Source organism: Stenella coeruleoalba (assembly GCF_951394435.1).
Source record: "Stenella coeruleoalba genome assembly, chromosome: 16".
NCBI lineage: Eukaryota > Metazoa > Chordata > Mammalia > Artiodactyla > Delphinidae > Stenella > Stenella coeruleoalba.
Window position 1 is genome coordinate 62,767,819 of NC_137162.1, and position 25,948 is coordinate 62,793,766.

The 25,948-nt window shown below is 41.1% G+C and overlaps 1 protein-coding gene across 1 annotated transcript in view; it reads right to left on the reverse strand.

The window, feature by feature from the left end:
* The window catches only part of HKDC1 (hexokinase domain containing 1), a 69,102-nt gene that overhangs the window by 13,267 nt on the left and 29,887 nt on the right, over window positions 1–25,948 (reverse strand). The window contains exons 13-21 of the mRNA XM_079900401.1: window positions 23,093–23,188; window positions 22,817–22,916; window positions 21,243–21,426; window positions 19,140–19,295; window positions 18,398–18,631; window positions 15,194–15,947; window positions 13,979–14,044; window positions 13,515–13,682; window positions 8,459–8,563 (exon numbers count right to left, since the gene is read on the reverse strand). Coding sequence (XP_079756527.1) covers window positions 15,800–15,947; window positions 18,398–18,631; window positions 19,140–19,295; window positions 21,243–21,426; window positions 22,817–22,916; window positions 23,093–23,188 — 918 coding nt within the window. The 3' untranslated portion in view covers window positions 8,459–8,563; window positions 13,515–13,682; window positions 13,979–14,044; window positions 15,194–15,799. The remainder of the gene's footprint in view (window positions 1–8,458; window positions 8,564–13,514; window positions 13,683–13,978; window positions 14,045–15,193; window positions 15,948–18,397; window positions 18,632–19,139; window positions 19,296–21,242; window positions 21,427–22,816; window positions 22,917–23,092; window positions 23,189–25,948) is intronic.

Here is a 25,948-nt window from a genome sequence, read left to right on the forward strand (position 1 = left end):
AGAAACAGTCCTCAGAGCATGTTTCTTGTATCATTCTGAGGTTCCTCATCACATCCAACCAATTGTATGTTCATTCACCCATTCATCTCACCACTCTGCACATCCAATCCCAGTCCACCCTTCTCAGTCTACTTGCAGTTGGGCACTACACGATTTCTTCTCAAAATTGAGAAACCTAAGAAAACCCTAGGCAAGTTCTACTCCAAAGACTATGCTAACAAAAGGCCCAGAGAAAACAAATTGTGGCAGAGTGTGAAAGAGCAGATTAAATTCTCTTTTGAACTTGCACTCTCATGCTCTCCCAACATCCTTTGCAACACAAGGAAGAGGGCAGAGAGATGATTAGCCCAGGGAGAGCCAGACTGAAGCCCAGGAAGAAATACAACACAGGGACCTGCCGCTCAGCCTGGTCATCCCACCACCACTCAGCACCTCCCAGGCCTGGGAAGGCTCTCTGGACACCACCATCTGGAGATGATGTCAGTCCTTGAGTGATGATAAGAAATTTATCTTCAACCAAAATAAAACATCAAAAGAAACTTACTATGAAATGGGGCTCTGACACTTCTTGCATAAAGATGGTCTTTGGAGAATCACATCAGAGATAAAAGCTCCCTCTTCTGAGGCTGGAATCACAGATTCTCTATGCTCTTGACGATGTCGGACAAAAATGTGACCACATGCTCTTAAACCGGCTTTCCACTCAACGCCAGAGAGACAGCTCATTTGCCCACCACCTCGTAAAAACTGGAGCCAAATCTCTCATTTATACTGAAAAAAAAGACTCCATCCTACCACAACAGTCCATTGAATTCAAGCCTCTACACAGAGGAAGCAAAAGACTTCCTAATCTCAAGCAAAAAATGCCAGCTATGTGCTCCCACAGGGTTCCAGTCCCCTGGAGGCGCAGGGCACCAGGGCTATCACAAGAACCTCCCAGCTGATCCACATTCAATTCTCTTTTGTGCAAAACTCCAGACACTGTCTGACCATTCAGATCCAAGCTTCAATCCCAGGACAGTCCAGCCTGTGTTCCCCCCAGAAGCATTCGCTGTCCTCACCAGCTGACTCAGAAATCTAGGTAGACTAGAATCCGGGGCCCAGAGATTGACCAAGTAGCTCTAGCCCTCTTCGAGAGGAGAGACGGATTTCCAATTTCACCCAGTAAGTGCTGCCTTCTACGTACCAGGCACAAGAGGCAAAGGGCATGGGTGAATAGTGGAGAGTGGGGGGGGCAGAGTAGAACTATGAAACCCTCAAAGAGCTGACAGAACACAGATTAAGCGTACACATACCTGAAGAAAATGAGCCAAGCAGCCACCATGTGAGCAGTACCTGCTTTATGCCAAGTGCTTTAGGTGTCAGAGGAAATGCCGGGTGGTTCCAAGAAGATGGATTTGACCTGGGACATTGGCTAACCTGTCAGTTTCTCTGGGAAATGTCAATCTCCTTTCCTCTGCCCCCTCAGATTTATTTTTGTGCCCAGCCCTGTCCTCTGTCCCTCCACAGTTCACTATAAAACATACTACGTTGTTATTAGCACTGGGGTACCTGGTGATTATTATTTTATTTAGGCTTGTAAAGAGCTATAAAAAAAAGACATAAATTGTAATTGTTATCCACGATGTATTGTTAAGCCAGAAAAGCTAGATACAGAGTAATGTGTAGAGTAGAATCCCATTTTTATTGCCACTGCAACAAACAAAACAACCATATCCGTGTGTATCAACTGTACCATGTGAAATGTCTATTTTTATAGGTGAAAAATAGCGAAGATTAGAGAAGAGTTATTTAAAATTTGCTCCTGCCTCTCCCTGCATATAACCTAAGACAATTGCTTCCTGCTCCTTCACTACGGGCAGGAATATCTCAGACTCCAGTACAGCGGTCCATGGAGTAAGGTCAGCATATAAACCCTGCTTGGGTAAAGAGCTGGCAAAGCAGGTGAGGCTTAACTAGCCTCGGGCATTTCCAATTCTAATACCTTGTCCTTTCGAGAGTTAAAGCAAAGATTGTTAGACTTGCTGAAAGAATCTGACAAATCCATATTTTAAGAGGAAATTTAAATATATTTCTCTTTGTTGTTAGGTCAAGCAAACAAAAAAAATCAACAAAGATATAGAAGATTTGAACAACATAATTAACAAGTTTAATAAATATATATAACTCTTTATCAGAAAATATATATTCTTTTTAAGCACACATAAAATATATACAAAGCAATCCTTAATAGATTTCTGAATATAACATAAACCAGGGGTTAGCAAACTATGGCCTGCAGGCCAAATCCAGCCTGCCACCTGGTTTTGTAAATAAAGTTTTATTAGAACACAGCCACAACCAGTCATTCACATATTGTCCATGGCTACTTCTGTGCTACAATGGCACAGACTATATGGCCCACAAAGCCTAAAATATTTATTATCTCGCCCTTTATAGAAAAAGTTTGCCAACCCCTGATACAGGCCATATTCTGTGATCAACACACAATTAAGTTAGAAGTTAATAACAAAATGATAAATTTTAAAACTTCATAGTTTTGGAAATTATGAAAGTACAAACTTAAAATCTCTTTTAAATAACTAATAAGTGAAATAAGAAATCATAACGGGAATTTAAAATATTTAGAATCAGTGGTTAGGATGTAGAAGGTAACAGCAGACCATTGTATTCACTGTAACAATTACAAAACAAATGGATAAACTAACAAAATCATATCTCTTTTTAGAGACACTGGAAAGCTATGGATAGAAAGAAGTCTAGTGGAACTAAATTCCAGAGCAGAAAGAACTCTTCCAAGGTGAGTGGAGATGAGTGACTGCTTTTGTCTCTGAGGGCATTTGCTGAGTCTGGGCATGGGCTGATAGAGATGCGACTTGTCAGAGCAGAGGCCAACCTTCACAGGTTATGTGCACCTGTCACAAAACATGCACAGCTAGTTTTCCCCACCTGCCAGTGTTCCTTCACAGAATATTTACTATGTGCTGGGCAGTAGAGGAGACTGTGGGCTAGAGTGGAAATTCAGAGAAAGATTTTTCTGAAATGTTATAAATTTGGGAAAGAGAAGTCTTGCCTGGAGGAGACTTGCAGGTGCCATCTTTGCACTCTCCTTCTGCCTAGCCCCAGATTTATTTATTTCCTTCCTTCCTTCCTTCATCTTTTGTCCGTGCCGCGTTGCATGTGGGATCTTAGTTCCCCGACCAGGGATCAAACCCGCACCCCCTTCATTGGAAGCGCAGAGTCTTAACCACTGGACCGCCAGGAAAGTCCCTAGCCCCAGGTTTCTGGTGTCTCCTTGAAAGGAGCTTGTGTGCACGTCTGGTATCCTGGCTTTTGTGGCTGTGGCCCAGAGGAGACATCCCTTGACAGCTCGGCTCTGGTGGCCAGCAGCGCTTGTGTTCACAGGTCAACGGGACAACAGCAAACAAAGGAGCAGTTCTTAACTAGCTATCCCCCCTACCCCAGGGCTCAGTGCAGAGGGAGCACATAGAAATGCCCATCTCCCAGTCTTCCCCTGAAAGAGGTAGAGTTGCATACTTTAAAAACTGCTGCCTGGGGGTCTGGCTTCCAATCAGCCTACATCTACGTGCTGACTAAGATCCTCCCCTTTGAGTCACAGACAGGTCATAGCACACCCTCAACTGCTGGGGGCCACTAAGAACAAAGAAGGCTGCCTGGACAATCAGAAAGGCTTGAGAGACAACCGAGAACTAAGGCAGGGTTGAAGGATAAAGTTCATCTCCTACAGGAAGCCACTCTTCCGAGATTGGGTGAGGTGGCTGTTTTATCTAATGCACAGAAACCAACACAGGAAGTCAAAGAAAATGAAGAAACAGAGGAATATGTTCCGAATGAAAGAACAAGATAAAACTCCAGAAAAAGATCTTAATGAAATGGAGATAAGTTATTTACCTGATAAAGAGTTCTAATAATGGTCCTAAAGATGCTCATCAAGGTCAGGAGAACAATGCACAAACAAAGTGAGAATTTCAACAAGGAGAAAGAAAATATAAGAAAGTACCAAACAGAAATCACAGAGCTGAATACAATAACTGAACTGAAACATTCAATAGCAGAGTTCTACATCAGACTAGATGAAGCAAAGAAAGGATTAGCAAACTCAAAGTTAGGGGGGTGGAATTCACCCAATCAGAGGAACAAAAAGAAAAAAGAAAGAAAAAGAATGATTTAACAGACATATACAGAATATTCCATCCAAAAGCAGCAGTATACATATTCTTCTCAAGCACATAAGGAACATTCTCCAGAATAGATCATATATTAGGCCACAAAACAAGTCTTAACAAGCTTAAGAAGACTGAAATCATATCAAGCATCTCGTCCATCCACAGTGGTATGAAACTAGAAATCAATTACAAGAAGAAAACTGGAAAATTCACAAATATGTGGAGATTAAACAACATGCTACCAAGCAACCAATGGGTCAAAGAAAAAATCAAAAGACAAATCAAAAAATATCTTGAGACAAATGAAAATGGAAATTCAATATACCAAAACTTATGGGGGAACTTCCCTGGTGGCGCAGTGGTTAAGAATCTGCCTGCCAATGCAGGGGACACGGGTTCGAGCCCTGGTCCGGGAAGACCCCACATGCTGCGGAGCAACTAAGCCCCTGTGCCACAACTACTGAGCCTGTACTCTAGAGCCTGCAAGCCACAACTACTGAGCCCACGTGCCACAACTACTGAAGCCCATGCACCTAGAGCCTGTGCTCTGCAACGAGAAGCCACTGCAACGAGAAGCCCGTACACCACAACGAAGAGTAGCCCCTGCTCATTGCAACTAGAGAAAGCCCGCGCTCAGCAATGAAGACACAATGCAGCCAAAATTAATGAATTAATTTTTAAAAAATCCAAAACTTATGGGATGCAGTAAAAGCAGTTTTAAGGGGGAAGTTCATAGCAAGAAACGCCTACATTAAGATACAAGAAAGACCTCAAATAAACAACCTAACCTTACATCTCAAGGAACTAGAAAAAGAAAATCAAATTAAGCCTGAAGTTTATAGAAGGAAGGAAATAACAAAGATCAGAGCAGAAATAAATGAAACTAAAAAGACAATAGAAAAGATCAATGAAACTAAGAGCTGTGTGGGTTTTTTTTTAAGATAAACAGAATAAACAAACCTTTAGCTAGACTCACCAAGAAAAAAAGAGAGAACTCAAGTAAATAAAATCAGGAATGAGAGAGATGTTTTAACTAATACCACAGAAATACAAAGGATCATAAGATTCTACTATGAAAAATTATATGCCAACAAACTGGACAACCTAGAAGTAACAGATAAATTCCTAGAAACATAAAACTACCAGAACTAAATCATAAAGAAATATAGAATTTGAACAGACCAATAAACCCACATATATATGGTCAATTAATTTATAACAAAGGAGCCAAGAGTATACAGTGGGAAAAGGACAATCTCTTGAACAAATGCTGCTGAGAAAACTGGACAGCCATGTGCCAAAGAATGAAACTGGACCACTGTCTTACACTATACACAAAAAATTCAAAATGGATTAAAGACTTGAATGTAAGTTCTAAAACTATAAAAGTCCTAGAAGAAACCAGGGTATAATTTCCTTGACATTGGTCTTGGCAATGATTTTTTGGATTTGACATCAAAAGCAAAGGCAACAAAAAGCAAAGATAAACAAGTGGGACTACATCAAACTAAAAAGCTCTGTATAGTAAAGGAAAAACCATCAACAAAATGAAAAAGCAACCTATAGGATGGAGAAAGTATTTGTAAATCATGTATTGATAAGGGGTTAATATCCAAATATATAAAGAACACATACTATTCAATAGAAAAAAAAATTTTTTTAAATGGGCCGAGGATCTGAATAGACATTTTTCCAAAGAAGATATACAACAACAAATCAACAACAGATACATGAAAAGATGTTCAACAACACTAATCAGGGAAATGCAAATTAAAACTACAAAACCATCTCACACCCATTAGAACGGTTATTATTAAAAAACAAAACAAAACAAAAAACCCAAGAAATAACAAGTGTTGGAAGGGATATGGAGAAAAGGGAACCTTTGTGCATTGTTGATGGGAATGTAAATCGGTTCAGCTACTAGGGAAAACACTATGGAGATTCCTCAAAAAATTAAAAATAGAAATACCACATGATCCAGCAATTCCACTCCTGGGTAGTTATCTGAAGGATAACTACCATTTCACTATCTTGAAAAGATAATCTGCACTTTCATGTTCATTGCAGCATTATTTACACAGTCAAGGCACAGAAACTATCTAAGTACCCATCAGTGCATAAATGGATAAAGAAAATGTGGTATCCATGTGTAATGAAATATTATTCAGCTATAAAAAGAAGGAAACCCTGCCATTTGTGACAACATGGATGGACCTTGAGGGCACTATGCTAAGCTAAATAAATCAGACAAAGACAAATACCATATGATCTCAATTATGTGTAGAATCTTAAAAATTCATAGATACAGAGAAAAGATTGGTGGTTACCAAAGGCGGGGCATAAAGGGATGGGTAAAATGGGTGAAGGTGGTCAAAAGGTACAAACTTCCAGTTATAAGAGAAATAACTCCTGGGGATGTAATGTACACCATGACAACTATAGTTAACAATACCATATTGTATATTTGAAAGTTACTAAGAGTAAATTTTTAAAGTTCTCATCACAAGAAAAAAATTGTTAACTAAACTTATTGTGGTAATCATTTTGCAATATATACATCTATTAAGTCATGTTGTACACCTGAAACTAATACAGTACAATACTATATGTCAATTATATCTCAATAACAATTTTTAAAATACCAATTTGTTTTATGTTGTCATACAATATAAGACATTCTCTTTTATCACTACCCAGTAAAACTGGAAATCAATATAAAAAATAGCAAAAACCATTTTCTCTTAATCTATGCTAGTGATAATTTATTGTGCTCTCCCACTAGTCATGTCTTGTGATATGCCTTTTTCATATAGTATTTTGTGAGAGAGAAAGAGAGAGAGAGAGAAAGAAAGAAAGAAAGAAAGAAAGAAAGAAACGGGAGGAAAGAAAGAAACAGGAGGAAAGAAAGAAAAACGAATTCATTGGGTAGGCTTAAGGCAAATTAGGTAAAACTCATAGAAGAAAACATAAGGGTAAATCTTCTTGGCCTTGAGTTAGGCAGTGGTTTTCTAGATATAACACCAAAAGCACAAACAGAAGAAATAATAAATCAGACTTTGTGAAAATTATAACTTATATGCTTCAAAGGACACTATCAAGGAAATGAAAAGACAACTCACCAAAATGGGAGAAATTATTTGTAAACCATACATCTGAAAATGGTCTAGAATTCAGAATATATAAAGAACACTTAAAACTCAACAATAAAAAGAGGAATAACTAATTTTTTAAAATGTGCGAAGGATTTTAGTAGACATGTCTCCAAAGAAGATACACAAATAGCCAACAAGTACATAATAAGATGCTCAATATCATTAGTCACTAGGGAAATGAAAATCTAAACCATAGTGAGATATTACTTCATACCAACTAGGATGGCTATAATCAAAAAGACTGATACTAATAAGCGTTGGTGAGGATGTGGTGGTGTGATGCCACACCACACCACACCACACACACACACACACACACACACACACACACACACACACACACACTGCTGTGGTGGGAAGGTAAAATGATACAGCCACTTTGGGAAACAATTTGAAAGTTCCTCAAAAATTTTAAACTTAGAATTACCATTTGGCCTAACAATTGCATCCCTAGATATACATCCAGGAGAATCAAAATCATATGTTCACACAAGAACTTATTAAAAAAAGTCATAGTAGCATTATTCATAATAGCCAAATGTAGAAGCAAGCATATGTCCATCGACTTATGAATGAATAAACAAAATGTTGTATACACAGACAATGGAATTATTTGGCATTTAACAGGAATGAGTTCTGATACATGCTACAACATGAATGAATACCTTGAAAACATTATGCTGAGTGAGAGAAGTCAGACACAAGAGGGCACATATTGTGTGATTCCATGACATGAAAATTTCAAAACAGGCAAATCCATAGAGTCAGAAAGTTGATTAGTTGTTGCCAGGGGCTGGGGGTTAGAAGAAACGGGAGTGACCGGCTAATGGGTATGGAGTTTTTAGCATGATGAAAATGTTCGGGGATTATATACTGGTGATGGTTGCACAACTTGTTAACGCTCTAAAAACCACTGAATTTTATACTTTAAGGTGGTGCATGTTATGTTACATGAATTATATAGAAATCTAAAAAATGTATGCAAATATATTTTAAAAAGAAAACAAAATGGATAAATTCTGGGAAAAATACAATCTACCAACTTGATTAAGAAAAAATGGAAAGCTTGCATAATCTGATTATTCAAAAAATTGAAGCAGTAATTAAAAATCTTACCCCAAGGAAAATAAAAGGCCCAAATGGTTTTATAGGTGAGTTCCACAAAACTTTCAATGAATTCTTCCAGAGAATAAAAACTCATTCTATGAGGCTAGTGTAACCCTACAAAAACAAGACAATGACAGTACAAAAAAGAAAGTTTATAAGCTCATTCCACTTATAAAGATGCAGAAGTTCTAAATAAAATATTAGCAAATCAAATCTAACAGTTATAAAAACAGTAATGAACCATGACCAAGACGGGTCTATCTCAGGGCTGCAGGGATGGTTTAATATTATTAAACTAATAGATAGTACTCATTATTGTAAGCAATTGAGAAAAAATTAAGATGTATCAATAGACATAGTAAAATAATTTGATAAATTTCAATACCTGATCATGGGAAAAGAAAGTCTTCACAAACTATGATCGAAAGAGAACTTATTTACTCTGATAAAAGTTACTCCTAAGAAAATACACAAAAATTATGCTAAATGAGGAAATGTTTGGGTATACCCTATAAAAATCAGGCATAAGACAAAGATGCTCACCAACATCACTTCACTTCGACATTGCACTGTATGATTTAGATGGCGTAAATTAAGACAAGAAGAAAATTAAAAGTGAAAAGAGTAGAAAAGAAGAAATAAAACTGATATTATTTGTGGATTATATGATTGTCAATACATAAAATTCAAAATAATCTAAATAACTAGAAATAATAAGATATTGCTAAATTTGATAATTGCACTGTGGTTTTGTAAGAGATTGTTGTTGTTCCCAATAAATACAGGATGACTTTTTTAGGGGTAAAGGGTCATGATCTTTGCAATTTACTCTTAAAGTTAATTGCATTTCTTTGCATCAGCAACCAAACAATCAGGAACTAAAAAAAATTTTAAAGGACTTAATTTATAATCACAACAAAACTACAAACTACCTAAAAATAAACCTAAGATTAAAAAAAAGTGCAAGACCTATATAGGAAATTACAAAGCTTTTTGGAAAACATCAGGGAAGACATAATCAAAAGAGAGACATCCCATGTTAATGACTAGGAAGAATTAACAGTTTAAAGAGATCATTCTCCCCAAACTGATCTACAGATGCAATACAACATCAATACAATTACCAGAACAGCTCTTTCTTAACATCAGTCCTAAGAGACTGACAACCTACTAAGGTACTTTTAAAGAAATCAACATTCTAAGCCAGACAATGACAAATACTATATGATTTCATTTATGAGTGGAGCTTAAAGAAACAAAATGGTTCAACTACTTTGGAAAATAATTTGGCTTTTGCCTAAAAATTTAACCAAATGATCTAGCTTTTCCATTCTGAGGTATTTACCCAAGAGAAATGAAAGTATATATCCATATAAAGACTTGTATGTATACAATGTTCATAGCTGTTTTATTTTTAATAGCCAAAAACTATTGGCTATTGGAAACAACCCAAATACCCATGAAAAGGTGAATGGATAAACAAACTGTGGTATATTAACACAATGGAATACTCAGCAATAAAAGGAATGGACACTTCGTACTTGCAACAGCATGAGTGAGTATCAAAATAAGTATGCTGAGTGAAAGAAGCTAGATCAAAAAAGTGTACCAATGTATGCTTCCATTTATATAAAATTCTAAAAAGTGCAAAAGAAATTATATTAAAAACAAAGCAAATCAGTAGTTACACAAGTATGAAGGAGGAAGAGAGGGGCAGGAAGGAGGGATTACAAAGGGTCACAAGGAAACTTTTGGTGGTTAATGTTCATTATCTCGATTGTGGTAATGATGTCATCAAATTGTATCAAATTATACACTTTAAATATACGCAATTTACTATATGTCAAGGAAAAACGCTCGTTGTAGCTTGACTCTAAGAGAACAGAATAATTCCTTTTAGAGAGAAAATCCTTCTATTTCTCTCAAAGGTGTTCATCCAAACACGTCAACAGGCCTTTTTGTTTGGTAAAGGTGTGGTCCCTTGGGCTGCCCTAGGAGTGGATTGAGACCACAGGAGAATCACTTACTCTGTAAAATAAAACTATAGGAAGTTTTCATTTTATGGAGGAGTCCAGAATTCACAGAAGAGGAGAAAGAAGTCTCCAGAGAAAGTGGGAAGAATCCATAAAACATGTAGCCAGCAGAGCCTATGCAGAAAGATGGCCAGTGAGAAGTTCTCTGGGGCAGGGATGGTCATAGAACTTTGATATCTAGTATTTCATATTTAAGTTTTTTTCCTGGGAATTCCCTGGTGGTCCAGTGGATAGGACTTGGCGCTCTCACTGCCAGGGCCCGGGTTCAATGCCCGATTGGGGAACTAACATCCCCGTAAGCCGCGTGGCATGGCCAAAAAAAAATTAAAAACTAAAATAGTTTCCTATTGTGTGATGTAGTCCCCCTCCACAATCCCCAAACCTTTAGCTAAGTCTGTTCCTGCCACTGGCCTTGAGTTAACGGTGTTTTGGGGAATCAAAAAGAGACAGTTCCACACAGCCGGCAAAACAGAGAGGAAGTAGCTGCAGGAAGTGTGGGATCAATTGAGATGGGGGGAAGCAAACTGGAGACAGGAATTAGAGGAGTAAAGGGAAGATATAAGCATTCCCTCCAGGAATTGCTGAAATACTAAGGTGGGAGAGAGACCTCTCTGTAGTAAGTGGGATGGAGAAATAAGCCATCTTATTTAAGTATTAAAGGAAAGGGTGACTGACTCCAGGAACTGGTGAACTTGGGAACATCCAGTTAAACTGTGAACGTATTTTGTGAAAGGCCACTTTAGACCATGCTAGCTACCACAGAGGTGACTTGTTAGGAACTGGGCCACAAATAGACCATGATGTGAATCGTAGACGCTGGAACTGTCCTTTGTGCTTAGTCCATCCCTGTTCTTTAGGTCAATCCCTCAAGCCATGCTGATTCCAAGTTGTCAATAACCTACCTTTCTCCCTATCTCTTTTCTTCTCATTAGGAAAAACAAAAACAAAACCTGGAAGATTTTTTAGTATTTTCACTTTCTCCCAGCTTCATTCTTTCCCTGGCTGGACCAGAAAAGAATCCAACTCTTCTACTCTAATCATCTCTCCTATTTCACCCCAGATATGAGCTACCAGATTCCCCTGTTATTACCCAACCTCTCCCAAGTCTCCTCCTTTCTCTAATAAAATATGGTTCACCAGGAATTTCAACTGTGAAATGGCAAGAGAGGGAATATCAAGATGTCAGAGGTAGAAGGAAGGGGTTGTGAGAAATGCATTTCCCCCAGTTGCCAGTCATTAGCCAGCCATATGTTCGGACAATAGGCTTGCAGGGACCTTAATGTTGATCATACCCATGATAAGACGGGCCCCCAACAACGGCTACCGACCTTAACACACCACCTCACACGTGTACAAACGGCTCATAGCTTATCCACATGTCCACAGTTTAGCTTGTATTGTTCACATAACCACGTTAGGCTGTTATAAAGTCTCCTCTTGCACATGAGGAAATTGAAGCTCAGGAAGGTTAAATAGCACACCTAGTTCTTCTGAATCCAAGCATACTGCCTCTCTGCCATCTAAGATGCTATCCCTAAATGTGCCAGTTCTATTAGAACATTTTGATCAGAGATGATTAACCTGGGCCCCATGGTGGGGGGGGGAGGGGGGACTCTCAAAGCAAGGAGTTCATAAACTTCTCTGGAAAAGAGTTTCAACTTTATTTCAATCACCTCTAATTGAAATTTAGCCTCTCCATCCATTATGAATGTGGGCAGCAAACCACAGTAGTTTTAGCAGCACCTGTAACTTTGTCTCCAGCGGGAACCATGGAAGTTTTCATATACGTGCTGTTGTTACAAATGTCTCAAAATACTGTTTACACTCATCAGGAAAATTATGATTGTTATTAGGTTCCTGCTGGAACTTGTCATAGAAGGCATTAACAAATAAGCACATCTATTACCATACTACCACTTTAATATTCTAATAACTGTAATTCACTACCACTGACTTCCTTTGTAATCCTAGGTATTTAATGCATTTAAAAACATTCTGAGAAAGGATCCATAGGTTTCATAAGATTGCCAAAGGGGTTTATGGTGCACATGCACACACATGTGTGTGCACACATACATGCGCGCACACACACAAAGATTGAGAGTTCCCGATCTAAAGGATGCAGGACATGGTCACGAATTGTGTGTTCATCTTGTTCCTGTTTACCATATCGTAAAGCATATATTTATGTCTTTCCTTCCCTGTTAGCCTGCGAGTTCTCACAAAGCAGGAATGGTACCTTACATTTCATTGGGTCCTCAGTGCCTAGAACAGGGCTTAGCATTTGTTGAACTATCATTTATAGAGTGTCTACTGTGTATAAGGCTCAAGTGCCACTGGCTGAGATAGAAGAATGGAGTGATTCAAAGGAGAGCAATAATTCATTCACATGCTTGTTTTAGCATTTATTCATTCATTCATTTAGAGAATTGTCCAATGGCTACTCAATGCCAGCCACTGTGGTAGGCTCTGGGGAGAACACGAAAACTGAGACCCAAGTCCTTATTCTCATGGAGTGCCCATTCCAGCTAATGGAAGGAAGAGGAAACAAGAGGTCTGAAGACAGACAAGTGGGAATGAGGTCATTTGTTCTGGAGAGTCAGAATCGTGGGGAAAGTCTAGTTCTTAAATCTATATTCATCAGCTCTTTCCAGCCAAAAGGTTACTGGCAGAGAGTCACCACAGGGGTAGAAAATGTAGATAATCACGAAGCCCTTCCTAAGAGGATGTCCGTGGGATTTGCACGAGGACAGTTTACCTGGCTGCATGGTTGCTGGTCTTGCCTAGTAAACTTTGAGGAGAAGTTAGCCCTCCATTGCCCCGGGTGTTTCAGGGGCTGGCCTGTCCAAACACAGCAAAATGGATGTCTGCCCTCTCTGCAGTTCCGTTCTGGTTCTAGGATTCTATGAGGCTATCAATTACTCACAATGTACAAGATTGCCTACATACCTTGGGATAGATACCTTGGGGCTTCTCTTTCTTGTAAGAGACCAAAACTGAAAAACAAGTAGGCCAGGTGACCTTGAACCTACCAAACATGTGCTGAAAGACCAGGTTGTAGGAGAATGTGGTGGTGCAACTCCCTGAATCTCTGGGCCAGATCATCCATCCAGGTAGGATGGCAAAGGGAGAGACCCCGCAGCAGAACCAGGAGAGAGCGGGACTTGGAGCTGGGGGTGTCTTACCGAGGAAGAGGAGAACTGGGGAAAGATAACAAGGACAACAAGGTTTGGGGTTGACTAAGACAAAATCTGTTAAGGTGAAACATTTCCCCAAGGAAGCATAACCTCAAAATACAAAAACATAATTTTAACAAATCTACACAACATCTCTGCAGAGAGGTATAACTCTAAAATACAAAAAAGTTCATTTTGGTAAATCTAGAACCTGTCCACAACAGTATCTCCATACCTGTTTCATAAATGTATGAAAAAATATTTCCCAGGGAACCTCAGCCCCCTCATCTGTCCCCGGCCTCAGCTGGCCTCTCTCTTACCCTCCTCCAGCCTCCTCCATTCTGTCTGTCTGAACATCCTGCTTCAGCACATGGTGACAATTAGCACTAGGAATAAGTACATAAATCAGAGTAAATCAACCTGGATGATCTGGAATATTATTCTTTTCAGTTTGTTTCCCATGATAATGGTCTCCACTTTTTCTAAGAAACATTTCTTGGAACACTTTATTTCAATCGTGCCTCCATCCAGTAAGTATTTAATAAGAATGGCACAGCACTGAGTTCACTGGGGCAAAACAAAAACGTATCTAACAAAGATCTTACAATCTACCAGGCCAAATAAGAAATGCATACAGATAACTCTGTGACAAGGTAGAAAGTTATGGGTGGTTCAGATAAAGGGCAGAGAGGTGTGGGGTAGGTGATGAAATGAAGAGAAAGAGAGAGGGGATGTCCACTGGGAAAATGGTCAGGAACAGGCCAATTCCTCTTAGTTCTGGAGGGTAGAATGGAGACTGATGGGGCATGTGGGAGGGGCCAAGTTCCAGAGAGGCATAGGTTAGTTTGGAGGGTGAAAGGACTTCTGGTCAACTCCAGCTGTTCAAAAGCGACAGCTGGGCTTCCCTGGCGGCGCAGTGGTTGAGAGTCCACCTGCCGATGCAGGGGACATGGGTTCATGCCCTGGTCCAGGAAGATCCCACATGCTGTGGAGCGGCTGGGCCCGTGAGCCATGGCCGCTGAGCCTGCGCGTCCGGAGCCTGTGCTCCGCAGCGGGAGAGACCACAACAGTGAGAGGCCCGCGTACCGCAAAAAAAAAAAAAAAAAAAAAAAAAAGCAATAGCTGTAGAATCATGTGGTAAATGCCCAACCAGTATTCATTTAAATGAAATTCGGATAATCTGTCAAAGTTATTATAGAAGATATTCCATATATTTTTCCCCTGTTGGTAAGAAGTTTGAACTAGAGAGATGCTGTCAGCAACTTCTGACTCTATGGGTCCCTCATTCCACCAACAGAGCGTGAAGTGACCAAGCAAGCCTCCCAGATGAAATATTAAAACCTCATGCAAAGATTCTTGGGAAATCAAATATTTTTATTCATTTACTGGATTTCATATACCTAACAGTCCTTAAAACAATTATCAGCAGTGACAAAAACCACATGTAAAATGATAACAGGTGCCCCAAACAGCACCCTCCCCATCACACACGTTTACTGAGAAACAAAATCCTACAGGGTGCTGATATAACTCACTTTAAGCATGACAAGTTTCCTACAGGGCTCCCTGGCAATCAACGCTTCTTCATCCTGGGGCTGAATACTCCAAAGTTTTTGTTCTCTCTTCACGCTTGAAGTCAACATGACAAGTTAATGACAAGTTAGATTCGATCTCCAGTTGATTAAGCCCCAATCCCTCTCAAATGTGCATCCACAAGTAGATGGCTCAATCTATTACAAGCAATGGCTGAAGCATCCCAGTGGGGAATTCAGCCAGCCAGGCCACATGGGCAGATCGTGTGTTTGTTTCTAAGCCCAGCAGCCACAGGACCCAAAGCCGTAGAGAACTAACAGCTCAGGTCTCAACTGAAAGACTTGCTGAAAGGGGATCTCTTGGGCCCAATGCTTTGATTTTATAAGTTGGCCCATCTTTGGTCCAAACACGCCAAACAGAGATGTCATTTAATGCCCTTGAAAACCAGTAACAAAATGCTAAGAGTACCCAAGAACCTGGGGTTCTCTTTTGGCTATCCAGAAGGTGAAGTCAGCCAGAAGCTTGCCTGCTGGTCTCTGACCAACTCATCTGCCAGAGGAAAGGCTGGTCAGTATCCAAGGCACATGCGGCCCAACCCCAAGGGGTTCCTAGTTCTCCCTCCGTGCCTGCTGTAACCTCTTGGCCACAGCAGTGATCAGAGCTGCTCCCTTTCCACTCCCATCTTCTGACAACATGAATGTCACATCACATCGAGGAGCTAGTTCTTTCACAGTTTCCTGCAATATCCGAGAAAAGCTATAAGAAAGAAAAAGAGAAGCATCATCAGCACTTAGTTGTAGCGTGTGTCAGTACTTCTTCCTTTTTATGAATAATATTCCATTGCATAGATGGAAAATAGATTGCTTATCCATTCATCAGTTGATGGTGAGAATGTAAATTGGTGCAGCCATTATGGAAAACAGTATGGAGGCTTCTCAAAAAATTAAAAATAGAACTACCATATGATCCACTAATTCCACTCCTGGGTATTCATCCAAAGGAAACAAAAACACTAATTAGCAAAGATATATGCATTCCTATGTTCACGGCAGCATTATTTACAATAGCCAAGATATGGAAGCAACCCAAGTGCCCATCAATACGTGAATGGATAAAGAAGATACGGTACATATATACACAACGGAATATTACTCAGCCATAAAAATAATGAAATCTTGCCATTTGCAAAAAAAATGGATGGACCTAGAGGGTATTATGCTAAGTGAAATAAGTCAGACAGAGAAAGGCAAATATTACATGATTTCATTTATATGTGAAATCTAAAAAACAAAACAAATGAACAAACAAAACAGAAACAGTGTTACAGATACAGAGAACAAACTACTGGTGATTGTCACAAGGGAGGGGACTAGAGGGTTGGGCAAAATAGATGAAGGGTATTAAGAGGCACCAACCTCCAGTTATAAAATAAGTAAGTCGGGGGATAATATACTGCATAGAGAACATAGTCAATAATATTGCTATAACTTTATACAGTGACAGATGGTTACTAGACGTTGTGGTGATCACATAAATGTCAAATAACTATGTTGTATACCTCAAACTAATATAATATTGCATGTCAATTATACTTCAATTAGAAACAAAAGATTTGGGAAGTTGCTCTCTTTACAATCTTAAGTTTCACAATCCACTAGCATGGGATGTTTTTCCATTTATTTAGGTTTTCTTTATTTGAACAATGTTTTGTAGTTTTCAATGTACAAGCCTTACACTTCTTTTATTAAATTTACTACTAAGTATTTTATTCTTTTTGATGCTATTTTCTTAATTTCATTTTCAGATTATTCATTGTTAATGCAAAGAAATGCAAATGATTTTTGTACACTGATCTTGCATCCTGAAACCTTGCTGAATTTGTTTCTCAGCTCCTTCCAATAGCTTTTTGTGGATTCCTTAGGATTTCTATATACAAAATCATGTCATCTGCAAAGACAGTTTTAGTTTTGCCTTTCCAATATAGATGTCTTTTATTTCTTTTTCTTGCCTAACTGCCTTGTGTAGACTCACCCTTGATTTTCTGCTTGAGGTCACACATTTTTGGTCTGGTTCCTATAAGCCTCTCCCTTGAATCAAAACTTGACTGAGAGGCAAAACCACACAACCATCTGGAGGCAGTGCTAGAAGCAGTACAATGTTGAACAGCAGTGGCAAGAGTGGACATCCTTGTCTTCATCCTAATTTTAAGGGAAAAGCATCCAGTGTCTCGCCCCTAAGTATGATGTCAGCTGTGGGTTTTTCATAGATGCTTTTATCAGATTAAAGAAGCTCCTTTATTCCTAGTTCGTTGAGTGCTCTTATCATGAAAGGTGCTAGATTTTATCAACTGCTTTGTCTGCACCTATTGAAATGGTCATGTGGTTTCTGTCTCTTGGTCAGGTCTTGGTTCAAAGGAAGAGGCTTGTAGGAACCACACCAAAAATATGACCCCCAAGGGGAAAATGAAGAAAAGATATTAGTCAGTTATTCTGGATAATTAGTCAGCATCATAGGAAGGGCTAAGAATCAAGGATTACAGTAATAATATGCTCATGTATACATTTCAGCAGGATTGGAAATTTCTATAAGCTTTTATAAGCTTCATCCCCAAAACAAAATATAAAACATTAAATAAAAATAAAAGCTTTTACTGCCATCTTTTCGATGTGCCACGTAGTCTACAGACACTATTTGACTTAATTCTCCTGACAGCCTATGGGGTAGGTATGATTTTTGTCACCATTTTAGAGATAAAGAATTAGGGTCAAAGGGGGTAAGAAACTGGCCCTGGGCCCCCCAGCTTCTAAGTGGTGAAGCCAGGATTCAAACTCATTCTTAATCCTTCTGCCTCCTGACTCTGAGCTCATACTTGTCACATGCTCTGTACTGTGCAAAATAGTCAGTTCTCATTGCTCCCTGTGAGGTCAGGTGAGACTGTGTTAATAATAATCACTTGTATTTACTGAGCACTGTGTAGAGCACTTTTCATGTAGGAACTCACTCAACCCTGATGCAGGCCTAGGAGGCAGAGATTATTACTGCCTGCCTGTTACAGATGAGGAGCCTGGGGTTCAGAGAGGGTGGTGAACACCCCACATCACAGCACTAGGAAGCAGAGCCCCCAGGGCCTGCACTTTGTCTGTCAGATTCCCCAGGGTCCACACTCAGCCTCAGCAGCCCCACCCCTGCCTCTCTGGAGCACTCACTGCGGGTGCAGCTTGTACAGGGTGCCATCCACACCCACGGTGATCTTCAGGTGCTCAAACCCCTGGTCTTCCCTCCTCTTCTCCACGACGGCGGCCAGGCCGGCACCGTAGAGCTCGGCCGCCCGCCGGGACACAGCTCCGCACACCTCCTTCACCACGATGCTGTCCTCACACGTGCTGTCCAGGCCAAGCTGCTGCAGGATCTTCCTGACCTGGAGGAGGGCCAGCCGATCGCTGCAGGCAAGCAGAGCAGGACGTCAGGACCTATTCCTGGGGTCCTAGAACCCGCTCCGCGGGGCTCACAGGCCCCCATCCCTAGATGCTCAAGCGGGAGGGAGAAGAAAATGATCCAAGCAATGGTAAGATTGGAGCAGGATGCCTTAGAAGCTGAGACTCAAGAAGGTCTGCCACCCCCAGGAAGTCCCATCATCTTTAAAGAATAAAGTGTGAGCACATCATCTTTTCAGGATCAAAAGAGGATCATTTTTTAGCCTAAGTTAACTCCTGTGTAACCATTTAGGAACCTCGGGGCCCAGACAGGCTGCTGGACCCTCAGCTGGGTGCTGTGGTCCTCATACAGCTGGAGAGAGAGAGCAACCCCAGGAGGCAACCCTATGCCCAGCCAGGCCCTTATTCTTTTTATTTTTAAATTTCAAATCTGCCGGAACCTGGTGTGACAGCGGCACATCTAACATAGGGCCTGTCACATCAAGCCAAGCAGGTGAAATTGATCACGAGTCACCTTTCAATCTGAGACAAGAACTTGGTTTCAAAGATGCCCCTGGTCCGGAGACGCTCTGAAATCCGCCCTCTGAAGAGAAGACCCTGCTTGGTCAAGTCAATCAGGATCTGCCGCACAATCTCCCCCAGGTACATCCCACTGGTCATTTTCTCGTATCTGTTTAGAGAAGAGGGATAAGGTTGGCGAGAGCAGGAAAATCAGTGCTGGTGAGTGGTGTGATCCGAAAGGATCACAAGTCAGAGTGTGGAAGGCATGCCATTGGCATCCACCAGCTGCCTGGGTTGCAGTGGGTCAGAGTGGGCAGCAGGCCCAGAGAAGTGCATGCAGGAGACAGTATGATGTGGGAAGACCAGGCTTTGGAGCCATATTGAGCAAGAACTAGGTCCCAGCTCTGCCACACATTAGTTGCATGACCTGAGCAAGCACTTTAAACCATCATCTATAAAACAGGGAGCAAAACCCTGACCCCACAAGACTGTTGGGAGGCAACCGTCTGGTGCACAGTAGACACCAAGCTAAAGTGAGTCCCTTTCCTGGCCCCAAAGCTAGTTCTCCTTGGCTTTGTATTTGAAGAAATCTGTTCCACTAGAGCTTTTGCTCCATGAGATAACACATTTAAACTGTATGCACACACCAAGGGTGGTCCAAAATGTTAGCTCCCTTCCCCCTTTCTATCAGGCTGTGAGCTCCAAGGCGGAAGGTGCAAGAGAAAAAGGAGCTTTGCAATCGACAGGCACTGATCAGGCACGCTGCCCAGGTATGTGTGACAGTATTAGTAACAATGATGCAGAGCTGGACTGCCACTGCCTGCAGGGTCACATGGAAATCTGAGTGTGCCTGAGACTTACGTGCTGGACTTGTGTTCTCTTAACTGCTCAGGACCTCATCCGTCTAAAGAACTGACACTTAGACAAATAATGGTGACAGCAGGTGAATTCAAGTATATCACCCCCTTAAACTCTCACTCCAAAACTGTGAGCTTCCAGTGGATTCAGACATAAAACTTGGATGCCCCAACTTGGGATTTAGAGGTAAGGCCCTTTGTTAAGGTCCCTTGTGTTTTGGTCCCTGGTTCAGCTGGGCTGACCACAATTCACCTGCCTCCCACCTACAAAGACTAGTGCCAAAGGAAGGTGAGGGACCACCAGGGCTGGTCTTGGTCTTGTCGAGCCTCTTCCTATTGAGTTTTCTCAGTTCAACAGTCAGTGAGGCACCTGTGGCCCAGGCATCCCATTACATTTCCTATCTGCTCAAACTTTCCACTTGGATATCATCCATCAGGATAAATGTATATTTTCATCTTATATTATATAGTAAGACACTGGGTTTAGTTGTGACAAAGACCATATGGCCTGACAGTAAAACATCTACTATCTGGTCCTTTACAGAAAAAGTTTGCCGATCCCTGTCGTAATGGATGGGCTCAGGCTAATGATCAATCCACCACACGCTAGCTCTATCCCTGTCTACCCCTTTCTCTCCTATTCAAGAAGGTATGTGAGAATGCAAGTGAACATGTACTCTGTTTTGTGTTTTTTTTAAACCATCATTATTTTCAGTATTTTTAGTATGGTTATCAATTGCAATACACCTCACAAAGTGACTGTGACCCATGCTGGGACACAACGTCATGGCTGAGAACCAGGACTCCCACCCATCACCTGCAGCCACTTCCCCACCCCCAGAATAACAGAGATCACCAACCTGGCAGCCTGCTCTTGAAAGACTAAGGATGTTGACCTCTAAACTGGACCTACTAGAAGCCCATCTTGAGAGGGCCCAGTAAGTCACCATGTCCCACCTCTGGGACACCCAGTCCACAGTGAATGGACTTTTTGACAACCTCTGCCTCACTTCCAAAGCCACCACTAGACCTTATGGTACATTGTGGTAATTAGAAAGAGGCTCACCTTCTTTCTCTTTGTTGGAAACTTGTCATAACTTTATGCTTTCGTTCAAATAAGACATTTCACTAACATCTGATGGAGAGTTGTCATAAATATACAAACTATGGTGTCTGTAACATGAAAATGGCGCCCCCTTAGATCTGCTGAAGTCGTATACTGCACAACCTGCATAAATGCACACATCTGCCCTCCTCACCTCTGTTTGCCAGGATTCAAGGACCCCTCGTCCACCTCCTTGTCGTACTGGGTCCGGATGTCATCTAGGCAGCCATTATCTCCAAATCCTCCCCACTCTGTGTTTATGCACATCTTCCCTTCATCCCCTTCCACCAGTTCAATGTTCCTCATCTCCTCCATGTAGCACATGTTGCTGCCTGTTCCTAAAAGGTCAAGATAGGACTTTAGTCTTCAAAAGACACCACTACGTCTTAAAGAGCCAGCAGGGTACAGTAGATAGGAATTTAGGTTTGGAGTCAGATACAACTGGGTGTGGACTCTAGCTTTACACTCATAGTTGGGTGACCCTAGACAAGCATCTCATCTTTCAGAGAGCCAATTACTTCATCTGTAAAAAGGAAATAATACCTGCTTTATAGATTTGTTATAAAGAAAAAAAAATGAGATGATGTTCGTAAGTTTCCTCCACATAGAATTGGTACCTGTGATATCATTATCCTCCTCCTCCTTCTCCTCATGATTATTGATAAGCCACAGGCACACCAAGTAAGCTCCAAGCAGTCACAGAATTAGCAGTCAGAGCTGGAAGGGACCATGAGGAATACCTGGTCTTGGATAAGTAGACACCTGGCATCTGAAAGCCACCCTCTTCTCCTTTGTCCATGACCTGGTCTCAGAACTATTCTCAACACAACAGTCCAGGCAACTATTATCATCAATCAAACAAATCTTACCTCTTTGTCCTCCTAGATCTAGCCCATCCCTTCCCACAGATGAGGAAACTCAAGTCCAGACAGAATAAGCAACCTGCCCAAGGTCACAAAGTAGGTAAGTGTTGGAGTGAGATGAAACCTCTTAGTTGGCATTGAAGACATCTCAATATATCCCCATCTCCTGTTCTATGTACTACTTAAACGCAGGAAGCCCAGACAACCAGCTGGAACAACTTTCCCAGATTCTGTGATTACTTAACCCGTGCCTGTCACTGAGAATGCCCATCACCCCTGTCTCCACCTGTTCAAATACCACCTGTCCCCTCACCTGTTAGAGTATCCCCCTGGAATCGACCCTTGCACTTAAACACTGCCAGACTTTTCCAAAAGACCCTTAAAAGGCCTATATCATACCTCAGGCCACTCCCTTCTTCTCTCCTAGGTTTCTTTCCAACTCTTCTCCATCCTGTGCATCCTGACAGCCAGAAGAGGTCAGAGAACAGAGGAGGTGCACGTTGGAGCCAACATGAAAATCTAGCTCCCTCAGCCCCGTGCCAACCTGATCCAACTGGGGTCTCCTTCCTCCCAGAATAATCTGCCCCAAGGCGCTAATTTGAAAGTCCCCTCTTTCTACGTTATTCTCCTTCCTCAACAGAAAAGAAAACCTTGGCTTAGGACCCTTAGGGAAAAAGATGTTAAGTAAAGATTTGAGAATTAGGAGACCTGGAATCCCAACCTTAACTCTGTCTCTACTTTGGAGAAAGCTGGCTTCAGAACCTCTATGTAATGGAACAATGGCCCCCTGCCCTTCACTATGTTAAAAGGGAACCTCTAAAAGATCAGATGGGAGTAGGCCAATAGGACATGCCTGATCACTTACCTGCAATCAGGCCAACCTCACAATTACGATCTTCATAGCCACAGGTCATCATGGTCCCCACTGTGTCATTCACAACTGCGACTATGTCCAGGTCAAACTCCTGCAAAGGAAGCAGCTCTACTATAAGTAGGATGCGCAAGCCAAACAGGCTCAGGAGGGGCACATCAGCCTGATGTGGGCAGAGGCCAGAGTCACAGGGCTGGGTATAGGATGGCAGAGCAGAGGGGCCTCGGGGAAGGGGCAAGGTCAGGCATGAGCCTTAACACCATAACGTACATTTCTCCTCTTGATGGCTTCCCTGAGCATGTCCACCACATCTTCCCCTTCACAGTCAGTAGCCTTGAAGCCTTTGGTCCACTCAATGAGTGTTCCCTGTAAGAAAGGAGGGCAAATTCATTTGCGCAATAGTTTGCTGGGACCACTACACAATCTCAGCATCAAATAGATGCAAGGCACTATAGCTGACGGGTAGTCAAATGCTTTTGACTGTGCTTCCATCTGTAGCCCTAACACTGGGCCCAGAGGTGCCACAGAGCGTGATGCTCAGACAAGGTCTACTGCTGAGGAATAATTGCAGCAATTCATATTTATCAAGGGTCAACGCATGTTCCCTGGCCATGACTGCACAGAACAAAGGCCAGTTCTAATTTACCCAATCAATCACATCTTTGTGATAAAGCTGCAAAATGTTAATCAAAGCATTGTTTCACAGGAAAAACTAGAGGCATCCTGTCATTCCAACAATATGGATCTATCATCTTGTACATCAATATAGGAAATGCTCTACAACCATAAAAACATAATGCTTTAAGAGACGTTAGATGTTAGAGAAAGATGCTCACCATACACTGTTAAGTGAACTCACATTAAACAAATATAGATGGTGAATTATTCTATTATTATTTTAAAACTCACACACACTCAAATCTGGAAAAAGGCCTGGAACAATGCACACACCAGGGGGTTGACAGTGGTTCCCTCTGTGTACAAGATTACTGGTACCTTTTAGTCTCTCCTTTTTGTTTGCCTATATTTTCTAATTTTCCTAAAATTAGCCTGTATAATTTTTATAATACCGAGAAAAAGTATTTCTAATTTTTTTTTGAATTTTATTTTTTTAATACAGCAGGTTCTTATTAGTTAGCTATTTTATACATATTAGTGTATATATCAATCCCAATGTCCCAGTTCATCCCCCTCCACCACTTCCCCTCCTTGGTGTCCATACATTTGTTATCTACATCTGTGTCTCTATTTCTGCCTTGCAAACCAGTTCATTCTAGATTCCATATATATGCGTTAATGTACGATACTTGTTTTTCTCTTTCTACTTACTTCACTCTGTATGACAGTCTCCAGGTCTATCCACATCTCTGCAAATGACCCAATTTAATTCTTTTTTATGGCTGAATAATATTCCATTGTATATATGTACCACACCTAAGTCTCTCTTCTGGGAACTAGTGGTTACCAGAAGGGTGAGGAGTGAGGAGAGGGGCAAAATAGGTGAAAGGGATTAAGAGGTATAAACTACTAGGTATAAAATAAATAAGTTACAAGGATGTAATGTACAGCACAGAGAATATAGTCAATATTTTGTAATAACCTTGTATGGAGTATAAGCTATAAAAATATTAAATTACTATGTTGTATACCTGAAACTAATATAATATTGTAAATCAACTCTACTTCAATTTTTAAGTCTCTCTTTTTTCTCCCCAGCCATCAATGGCTTTGCTCCCAGCTGTCCACTGGTCTCCCCTCCTTCTTAGCTGTGTCTTCATGAACCTGTCAGAACTGCTGGGAGAGAGGCCTGAAGGCCCAGTGTCCTGAGTCAGGAGGTGCACCTGTGCCCTGGATCATTCAGGACCACGGACAGCTGCACACAGCTTCCTCCTTCCCATGTGTATTAATTTTTTTTTCAATATCTTTATTGGAGTATAATTGCTCTACAATGGTACATTAGCTTCTGCTATATAACAAAGTGAATCAGCTATATATATATACATATATCCCCATACCCCCTCTCTCTTGCATCTCCCTCCTACCCTACCTATCCCACCCCTCTAGGTGGTCACAAAGCACCAAGCTGATCTCCCTGTGCTATGCAGCTTCTTCCCACCAGCCATCCGTTCTATATCTAGTAGTATACATATGTCCATGCCACTTTCTCACCTCGTCCCAGCCCATCCCTCCCCCTCCCCGTGTCCTCAAGTCCACTCTCCACATCCACATCTTTATTACTGTCTTGCCCTTAGGTTCTTCAGAAATTTTTCTTTTTTAAGACTCCATATATATGTGTTAGCATACAGTATTTGTTTTTCTCTGTCTGACTGACTTCACTCTGTATGACAGACTCTAGGTCCATCCACCTCACTACAAATAACTCAACTTTGTTTCTTTTTATGGCTGAGTAATATTCCATTGTATATATGTGCCACATCTTCTTTATACATTCATCTGTAGATGGACACTTAGGTTGCTTCCATGTCCTGGCTACTGTAAATAGTGCTGCAATGAACACTGTGGTACATGACTCTTTCTGAATTATAGTTTTCTCAGGGTATATGCCCAGTAGTGGGATTGCTGGGTCACATGGTAGTTCTATTTCTAGTTGTTGTTGTTTTTCTTAATTTTTATTCGGGCATAATTGCTTCACAATGGTGTGTTAGTTTCTGCTTTATAACAAAGTGAATCAGCTATATGTATATATATATCCCCATATTTCCTCCCTCTTGCGTCTCCCTCCCATCCTCCCTATCCCACCCCTCTAGGTGGTCACAAAGCACCCAGCTGATCACCCTGTGCTATGCAGCTGCTTCCCACTAGCTATCTATTTTACATTTGGTAGTGTATATATGCCCATGCCACTCTCACTTCATCCCAGCTTACCCTTCCCCCTCCCCATGTCCTCAAGTCCATACTCTACGTCTGCGTCTTTATTCCTGTCCTGCCCCTAGGTTCTTCAAAACCACTTTTTTTTTTTTTTTTAGATTCCATATATATGAGTTAGCATACGGTGTTTGTTTTTCTCTGTCTTACTTCACTCTGTATGACTTCACTTCTTATGGCTGGGTAATATTCCATTGTCTATATGTGCCACACCTTCTTTATCCATTCATCTGTCGATGG